The sequence below is a fragment of the Heliconius melpomene genome, chromosome 18 (assembly GCF_056956725.1).
Source record: "Heliconius melpomene rosina isolate 202511_hmr_F chromosome 18, ASM5695672v1, whole genome shotgun sequence".
Classification (NCBI taxonomy): domain Eukaryota; kingdom Metazoa; phylum Arthropoda; class Insecta; order Lepidoptera; family Nymphalidae; genus Heliconius; species Heliconius melpomene.
Genome location: NC_140406.1, coordinates 4606968 through 4616845, shown reverse-complemented (window position 1 = coordinate 4616845; position 9878 = coordinate 4606968). Strand labels below are relative to the sequence as shown.

The 9878-nt window shown below is 28.6% G+C and overlaps 1 protein-coding gene across 1 annotated transcript; it reads left to right on the top strand.

Annotated features, from left to right (window-relative positions):
• The first annotated feature begins 1702 nt into the window (after positions 1 to 1702).
• LOC146529294 (uncharacterized) lies at positions 1703 to 5164 on the top strand. The gene is made up of 6 exons (XM_085201887.1): positions 1703 to 1904; positions 1987 to 2104; positions 2773 to 2908; positions 3196 to 3259; positions 3850 to 4004; positions 4888 to 5164. The coding sequence occupies exons 1-6, from the start codon at positions 1821 to 1823 to the stop codon at positions 5012 to 5014; spliced, it is 684 nt and encodes a 227-aa protein (XP_085058013.1). The 5' UTR covers positions 1703 to 1820; the 3' UTR covers positions 5015 to 5164.
• The last annotated feature ends 4714 nt before the right edge of the window (positions 5165 to 9878 follow it).

Here is a 9878-nt window from a genome sequence, read left to right as displayed (position 1 = left end):
TTTCGTGTTCTAATAACATAATTATTTTAAAGACAACACTATTAACATTGAAAATTAATGTTATAACCATTTAATAAAACAGTTATTTTGTAGTATTTTTATCGAACAAAGTAGGTACTTTATTTAATAGCTAATACAAATTTAAATAAAAGAAAAAACTATATGTTAAGTGACGTTTCGTTAAAATTTAATAGTGAAACACTATGTGAAGAATGAATTTTTGCCCGCTTATTGTATTACAAAATACGTTAAAGTTCACTGAAATGACCGAATGAATGTACATTTCAATTCAATGCAAATACAACTCTTCTAATCTAAATTTATCACAAGAAAATCTTAACAATATTTCAACACAAAAATTTAATTATATCTTGAAGTTAATAATCAAATTAAATTCCACGTAATAGTATTTTAAACGCAAGTAATTTAGTGAGAGAAAACGTGCTCTTAGCACAATAAATTACAAATTTCAAAGACTTAATTAAATTTTCTTACCGCCGTTACACATATGTAATGCATTAAATGTATTAAAGCGAAGTGAAAACATGATAAAGCGGTATTTTACAGAAATCTAAAAACTAATTAGAAAAGCTTGCTTAAAATAAATTTTATAGCATGGTTAATTTGTATTAGTCAAATTAATAAACCAACATTTCGCCGCCCAAAGTACCTAAACATGGTTAAAATTAGTATCTAATTTTAAATATTTGCTGTTCTTATAGGGCACGTTGTTTGTTTTAATTTAAAAAGGAAAAATATTATTATTAATGAACGATGTTGAAAAAAGGTTGAAAAAACTATGTTTTGTATCTCTGTTATTGTTCAAGACAATAAAAGCAGTTAAATTATATTCTAAGAGGAACATTTATGTAAAATAGCAGCTGAACGATGAATAATGAAAGCAAAAATCAACTTAAATAAACGATCGAATGCAAATATCATTTATCAAAACTCATTTGTATTTTTTAAATATAATACTGTGAAGTGCTAATTCAACCTTCGTGTGATTAATTATTGTGTTTACATTATTATTTATGTTCAGTAACTGGAATAAAGTTTTACGTTGAATAAAAAAAAAAATAAGAAATAAATTACTTACTAAGTATTATATACATATATAGTCAAATTTAATTCTAGTAATTCAAAAACAAAGTAACATTTCAAGACATATTACTTTTTCCAATTATTTATGAGTATAGTTTGTCCCACAGCGTATACATTATACAATTTATCGGTGAATAAGTGAGACTGTGTGTACAGACATGTACGTCAAGACAAAGTAACTTACACATATTTTAAATTAATAGTGATGTACATAGTTCCATTAAACATCGACACTTTGTCATAAAAGCTTTTATCCACAATTTTTGTAACTAATAATCCAATAGTTTGGAACCTTTAAAGCGTTAAACTCAATTCAAATAGTTAAAATTATGTTAAAATAAAACTACGGTACAGTTTTACTATTATTTTATTTTACTTTAAAAAAAATCTTTGAAAATATTACACATTTTTTTTTTTTTTTGTTTATCTGATACACTGATCTAAATATTTTAAAGTGACGCTTTTAAATAATTAAAAAAAATGTAATTATATATATTTAAATTAAAAATATATATCATTATATATAAGTTATCCTCAATTAACAAATTATTAAATTATTATTAGGTTGAATGATATTACTTCATTGCCTTAAATTAAAGAACTTAAAAAAAAATGTAAATTTTCGCATCACTCTTGTTTTGGCGCCAAATAAAATCAGTTGAAACTCAATTATTACATTTTAAGGTAAAAATAAAAGTAATTTTACATTTAATAACATGACGTCGCCGGAAGAACTACAAATGGAAATATATCAAAGTAATGCTAATTTAGAAGAAATAGTAAGCAATTTCGTTGAACAGGTAAATATAATTTGCCTACTAAAACATTTTAAGATAAAACACTTATGGCAGTAAATTAATTATGCTGGTAAATTAATTACAGCAGACGGCGATACCGTCCTTGGTCGCCGAAAATGAAAAAAAGCGTCAGGAAACAAAAGCCGCTCTCCATGTAACACTTTCTTTTAAAGAAGAGATTGAACGTCTTAAGCTTGAAAACAGTACGTAATGAATTATTGGAATGCGGAACTTTTAAAATTTTGTTCATATAAATTTTGAAAGTTCAACATTCTAGATTTATTAAAATATATTTCGTAGAATTCTCATACTAGTGTAATTTGTATATTAGTACATGTTAACTTAAAAAGTATATTTTTGAAGGTTCCGTAGGTTTTTAAAATAAAAATTAGGAACGTACCAGAGTAAGAAAGAACCCTTATAGGATCACTTTGTTGTTTGTCTATCTGTTTGTCTGTGTCTCTGTCTTTGTTACTCATAATCACATGGAGGTATCGAGTTGCAATTTATATGAAATACAAAGATCTAGAGTCCATTGGAAAAAAATCTAAGTTTAGTTAATATATTGCATAAAATTTGGAAAGAAGTGAGAACATATGTGTTTGTACAAGAAAGAAAAAAAATGAATATTTATAATTTAAAAAAATGGAAGAAGTATTAAGTTTATATAAGTATTTCATAATAAATTATTAACTTTTACAAGTTGTATTTTTCGTTGATATACAATCGCAAATTGGTACGGAAGTCCCAGTGGGTGAGTTCAACTAGCACGTGACCGGTTTTTTATTCTTTAAATAAAACAATTGTAGCTTTACTATAAACGTGCCACGTAAATATACATATTATACCTAAATAGTAATTATTATTATAGTCAAGCTCACAGCTAAGCGGGTGCAACTGAAAAGTCAATGTGAAGATATAATAAACGCTCTCGAGAGAGCTCGAGAGACTCGCGTTGAATTAGAGGCATCTTTGAAAAAAGAGGAACACGAAATGGAATTACAAATGTACGGTATTTTTTAAAACTATTTAAATAATATTCCCGGCACTAATATAATAAAGACAAAGGGTTGTGTTAATCTTAAATGTTTTGTCTGCCTACCATTCTATAGAAAAATTTGAATTTGTTATATAAAATTTCTTTGTATGAGAAACGTTTTATAAGAACATTTTACAGTTATTAAATGATTAAAATTTGAATATTATCTCTTGGATAAGATGATTTCTTGAGATGTTTCTTGCATTTATGTTTTACAATTTTAATAAAATTTTCATAGAATATAAATTATTTCAGACGTAAATACTCTGTTATTCTTCGGGAATTGGCAAATTGTTTCCGGAGGTGTCGAGCAGATTATGTAAGTTTTAATTAAGTCGCTTTTGTGCTTACTGCATGATCGATTCTAAAATTTTATTGATTTTACATTACGTTATATAAAATGATTTTACAAAGAAACTGGTTTATTTTACCAAAATCTAAGTAAAACTGCAGCGGAACAGCATCTGTCTGTGGATTCAATACCACTTGGAAATGAATTGATTCATTTCCTCGCTCTGGTAAGAATACAAAACGTAGCATTGAGTGAATCGATAATTTTATTATTTTAAGAAAAATCTGTAAATAAAATACTTAGTTTCCGAGTTCATTCTTGCCACAAAGCACAAAGCCACAACACAACGCCGCGTTTACATTTACATGTTTCACTTCACGCTGTATTTCGCACATACCAGTGTAGGCAGAGGGTTCCTGGGAACATAGTGTTAAGACGCCCCTTTCTCTATTAAGACACTTTCTTCCCCACTTTCTGCCGAATTATTGAGACGTTGAGTTGAGAGGCGGAACTCAACCCTGCGCTCAGCCAGGCCAGGTAAATGAAAAATATCTTCTTAATATTATGTATGCCTGTATGTATTTTATTATTTAAATATACATTGTTTTCGCCTTTAGAACGAAGAGCAAATTAAAAATGAAATGGAAGTATTAAAGAAAATAATTTTTGATTTGAAAAAAGAACAGCAAAGTCGACAAACAGAGGTCTCAGATCTAAAGTGCAAACTAAACGGCCTCGTGAACATTGTGCCTGAAAATATTCTCTCTATAGTGTAATTGACTCTTGTTTATTTTATTTTTTCTTCTATCTCCGATCTTTTACATTTTTTGGTATGCTCGAAATGTATCTAAAGAAATAATTTCCTTCTTCCTCCTTGAGACATGGTGTGTGCAGTGACGGATCTCAACGCCGCGCCTTGTTACCACGGCGAGAAAATGAAAGTAATTCAATTAAGTAGCTTGAGTAGGAATCGTACCCAAAACCTCAAGAACTGTTATTATATATTGATAGGTATTAAAAATAAATACTAAAATATAATGAAAAGTATTTTTTTATTAATTTCTTGTCACCTAAATATAAAAAAGGTCTCATACAGTTGCGATATTCTACGCTTAGATATTCAAAATAATACGTAAAACGAAATTTATTATAGAAATTTATTGTAAAGATTTTCCAATAAATTCCGTCACAATATATTTATGTCTTTTTTTTTGGGTTATAAAATAAATTGTTATTGCTTAGCCTAACAAAAGTGCGGTATGTTAAATATTTTATTTTAAATCTGAATTTATTTCTTTACATTGTGCATTTTAAAAAGCTTCAAACATGCCGACAATAAAATGTTTCTAGGGTTATCCATATTTTTACCTATGAATGTAAATATTATTATATTATATAGATATAAGATATCTATTCATTTTATAATTCCAATATACCGAGTATTACAAACTTTGATCAATTTCCAGTGAGATTTTTTTTTCTTAAAAATCTTGTCACGCCAATAAACTAAGTTATCTTTTATTCCAGTTAAATTAAAGATTTGTTAAAAAAGAAATAAAAATACTATGAATAAAAGAAAATAACAATCGGAACATAAAATGTTTTAATACAATCAGTACATTACCAGGATTAAAGGGGAACTATTTGTATTACAGCGGGAAAGAGGAGTTAGATAAGAAGCTGCAATCACTTGTTAATGAATGTGAGAGTCTGCGTTCGCAACATTGCAAATATACTTCGAGAGACCGAGCTGGCACGTCTTCGACTACTTCAGGCAAATAGTAACCTCTTAATTAAAGTCTTATCGATTTAAACATTGATTTAATTGATTGATTCAGTTTTTTTGCAGTTGTGAGTGTTGTTTAATTATTTTAAGAAGTAAACTTTTACTGTAATGGTAAAATAATTTTTCGTTTAATAATAAAAAAAATACATAGAAAAATAAACTTTTATTTATATTACTTATATGCACCCAATATTATAATTAAAAGAATAAGCTCTTTAAAACGACGATTGCATGATACAGTGATAACATTATTCATATAAGCTTTTTTATATATCTCTCCGACGCCCACATACATTGTCTTTGTATAAAAAGGTAAATATATTTTTTTAGCTTAATGAAAATTCTAGCAAATTCGCTGTTGTGTATATAAAAAGCTTTGAGGTATTAAAAAGCCGAAAAACTAAAATTAGTTTTTTTAGTTTCACATTTTACCTCCCCTATGAAAGAAGGCAGAGAGATCCTAGTGTCAAGATATTCTATTTTTATCTTCCAGATTCGGACTCCATCCTTTTTTTATAAAAAAATAAGATTCTTCTTAGTACTTACTTATTACTAGCTGTTCTTACTTCTTAGTACTTAGTTCTTCTTAGTACTACTTACTTCTTAGTACTTTGTACAATTTCTAATAGTTTTTTTATTATAAGGCGCAAAGAAAAACTATTTTATGCAATATCTTGGTTTTACCTGTTATTGTTTCAGCAAAATTATACCCATGACTGGAAAGATAGCAAAACTCTAAGTTGGCGCTATCTCTCTTTGTAACTTTTGTTAAAAGGATATATCGCCTTATTGAGAATTTATTGTAGCGATAAATGTGGAATATAAAATATCTTAAATTGCCTTTTCTTTCTTTATTCTTTTTTTCCATACATTTTCCGCGAGGTCATGACGGTATACAGAGGTACTTTCATGTTAAGACACATAGTTTACCATTTTTTTATTATTTTCATTATTATTGGGAGCTAAGGCATCGGGACGATGTTTATAATGTGAGACTTAATATTCAACTCATTTATTGTATATCAAATTGTATGCACCTTAAAATGCAATGCCTCTAAAATTCAATGGAAAGTGAGAAACGGAGTGCCTTAACACTCTCTCTATCATGTTATAAGCGGGATACACCGTGAAAGTTTAAAGAAATCAATGGTACCAGTTCTCCATATTTCTTTACTTCCATGAAAAAGTCGCAGAAATCTAATCTTACATGTTTCTATTCTTTAATTAAATATGTAATCATGAAGGAACCTGCGGAACATATACATACATGTATGTATTGTGTATGAAATGATTGAGCTCGAGATTAATACGGTTATCAATCATGCCAGGAGCACCGCTAGGTTATTATTCATGTGATAAGTAATTAGAAATACATATTATATACTATACTATACTTAGAGTCAGATTTAGTTGAAAAAAAAAACTAAAAATATACTTCACTATCTCAACACAGTGTTCACTTTACCTACTCCTATTTATATTACAAAACTTCAATTAACATGATTTTTGGTGTCATTTTCAGTGTCTAAAATATTCCATTTTTATCTGTATTTAGGTATAATTTATTTTCCCTTTGATGACGATATGTATGCATCTTTCAACATTGGCTTAATATTTATTAATTACCAGATAATTGTTTAGAGTTATTGTTTATTTTGAAATGAAATAGTTTTATTCAGAATTTGTATAATCTATACATGTATGAGTATAAAGCTTTTCCGTTACTGAGTGACTGCCAAACGGCCAAATTCTACGCACCGTAAAAAGAAGAAATTTAGCATGTAGGATCCTCGGGGAGGTACAAACAGAAGATTTCCTTAAAATCTTACGGGAACAGGAAAAAACAGACCGTTTTGTCTATCCACTCAAACGAAGTTGCCTGCTACACATTGTCAATGTGATCACAAATATATCCTAAAATCTAATCTAATTACAATAAAATTAAAATTTACATAATAGTGTGTGACTGTCAACATGACTAGTTGTGGATTCGATCCCCACTCGAGGAAATGAAATATTTATTTTATACTCTACATTGAGAGTTATCTACTTCTTACAGTTACTTACAGTTTTATTACATTTAAAACTTAAAACTACTTGTGATATGGCTATTATATATATGATAAATTTTAGCCTTTCTATCCACTACTTACATTAAATTTAAGCGAAAAAAAGAATCTTATATTTATTTGATACTACTATGCGAAGTCAGAAAGGAGATCTGCAATAAATCAATGTCAGAATAGAAAAAGGCGTATTTTATCCACTTACAGAAAGATGTATTCGAAAAGTACTCGTAACGTAACAAAATCATTCGTATTCTTTCCTCATATTTCTTTAGGTAAGATATCAAGTGGCAACGATAGCAAAGTCAACAGTTTCATTTTTTTGTAGAATATTTCTAGTACAATATGGAGGATGTAGTTGATTAATATATATATTTTTTCTGTTTCTACACTTTTGTTTTCCGCTTATACATATAACAGGGTAGTCAGAGAGAACCAAGTATCAAGACAGTAGTTCAGAATCGAGACACTACATGGCGGAACTGAACGCCGCCATATCTGGCGGCGTTCAGTTACATTCAGTCAGTCGTCCCAATACGCGACAAAGACTATTAGGCTATTTATATATTTAATTTCAAAATAAAAATAGAAGGCATAATCAATTCTTGTATATTAAAATATATGTTTAATTTAATTATGCGTTTAAAAGCATACTCTTATATATTTAATATAATTCTTATTTTCTTTTAATGGAACTTACAAATCCACTTAATGTTATAACGTTTCTGAAAAATATTCGTAACAAATTTTCAATTTTTGTCCCTTGTCTTTGTCAATTTTGCCATTATTGTTATTCTCATTATGTTCTTATCGAGAAAATAATAATATACACTTTCAACCACATTAAAGATATTTTACTGTTTTGGTAACAAAAAATAGGACAAAAGCTTAAAGTGAACAAATTAAGGAATTATATCCATCTATCGCTGAAAGTGATAAAACAAATTATAGAAATAAAGACATTTAAAAAAAAGGGTGACATATAAAAAAAATATATTATAAATAAATATTAATATATTATGAGCAGTGTTCATTTTATTTCCATTTGCTTTTACTAGAAAGAATTAAAATGGAAACTTTTTACTAAGAACAAGCATCCTTAGCCCGTGAAGTTGCTAATGAGCTAATATTTTCTACAGTTAAGTAAATGTTAAAAATTAAATATTATTTATTTTAATGTTTACTATTTCTGTGGGTTTAATATTATGTTATGGTTTAAGGTATTTAGAGTAATAAAAAATATGATTGAGGAAGAAATATGAGGCCGTTGTGGCGCAATGGTACAAGCGTGTGACTGTAAACGCGAGAGTAACGGATTTGATTTCCACTGGGGATGAAATATTTAATATTTTCATTTTCTTAGCCTATTTCAAGCCTGCTTCTCCTTACTTGCTTCAAGTTTCAATCACTACAGATGGTATATTATGAAAATAGCAGGCAAACGAAACTGGGAGCAGCCACTAGTATTTGATATAAATACTTGAATGGTAAAAGTCTAAGCGATTTCATTTTTCAATCCTTGTAATAACATAAGGAGAGCGAGTTATTTTATTCAAAAGAAATTAAAATAATGAAATTATGAAAGGACAAAAATTGGGTAAATCCAAGTTAACCCTGTCATGTGTAGATAAAGCGCCCGCCTTCTAAAAGCCGCTTAAAGCGGACGACCGTTTACAAGCTTACCGAGGGTGCCCTACTGATGAAACAGAGATTTTTATTGAAGTAAAATTCTAACATATTTCTTAACAGTTACGTACATAATTATTTTGATTATAAGCATAATTTCATAATATGTTTTAAAAATATAATAAGACCACGAATATTTTTTTTTTACAAAATGCAAATTTATTTTAAATATGAAGGCAGTTCACTGAAAGTATTGCCCATCACTAGAAACGTTTTTTTCCCTCTTTCTAATAAATAGTAAATGTCGGAAAAACTATCCTTTTTTAAAGGCAATACAAGAAGGGGCTTATTTTATCAATTTCTTTAAATAAATAGAAACGCTACTCAGTAAAGTCAAGTATTAGAATCTAAAATGGTAAAAAACTGAAGAAATCCTGTTTGGTGGCAATAATTACGTGTGAGTAAAATTTCCCACTTAGGTAAGTGTTTCCACATAGTTGACTGTTTTTGCGAGTGAATATCTTGTTAAAAAGGTGCATTTTATTGTGAATATTCTAATCACGTACAAAAGTTACATACTACACTTTTCTTGCATCTACCGCTCTACGTGACCACGGGCGGTCAAGCGAGACTTAGTTTGAGCGTTGGTGTTTAAGAAACTTGTCTCAGAATTGAGTAAATGCAAAATTTATTGATTCATATATAGTCTAGTAATATGTAATAAATATTGTAAATATTAAAAATAATAACATAAACTGAAAAACAAACTGGCATTCGAAATGTATTGTATAGAAAGTTTTTGATTTATAGTTGAGCTGCAGTTGCAATGTTGGTTTTAGTTATCGGTTATCTGTTCTTTAGGACAAAGCTTTCACAATTTGTTATAAAAATGGTATATTCCAAAACTAAAATCATTAAGCTATCAAATTTTATGTGCTTGAAAAAATTAAAAACATTATATAGCCAGTCGTGGCGCAGGGGAACAAGCGTGCGAATGTAACACACGCGACAGATTGTGGGTTCGATTTCCACTCGTGGAAACGAAATCCCTATATATATCTAATAAACAAGTAAAAATGGCGCGTCTGTACATTGAATATATTTACAAAACAATAATGGAGTTGGGGTTTAGGAACAGTAATAGACCCCAAATCTACAAAAAAAATGT

What these genes read in the sequence shown, in the direction of transcription:
- LOC146529294 (XM_085201887.1), top strand. Translation starts at nt 1,821, where the DNA reads ATGACGTCGCCGGAAGAACTACAAATGGAAATATATCAAAGTAATGCT. An exon ending in TAAGCAATTTCGTTGAACAG is followed by an intron (nt 1,905 to 1,986) that starts GTAAATATAATT and finishes AATTAATTACAG; the next exon opens with CAGACGGCGATACCGTCCTT. An exon ending in GGAGGTGTCGAGCAGATTAT is followed by an intron (nt 3,260 to 3,849) that starts GTAAGTTTTAAT and finishes TTTCGCCTTTAG; the next exon opens with AACGAAGAGCAAATTAAAAA.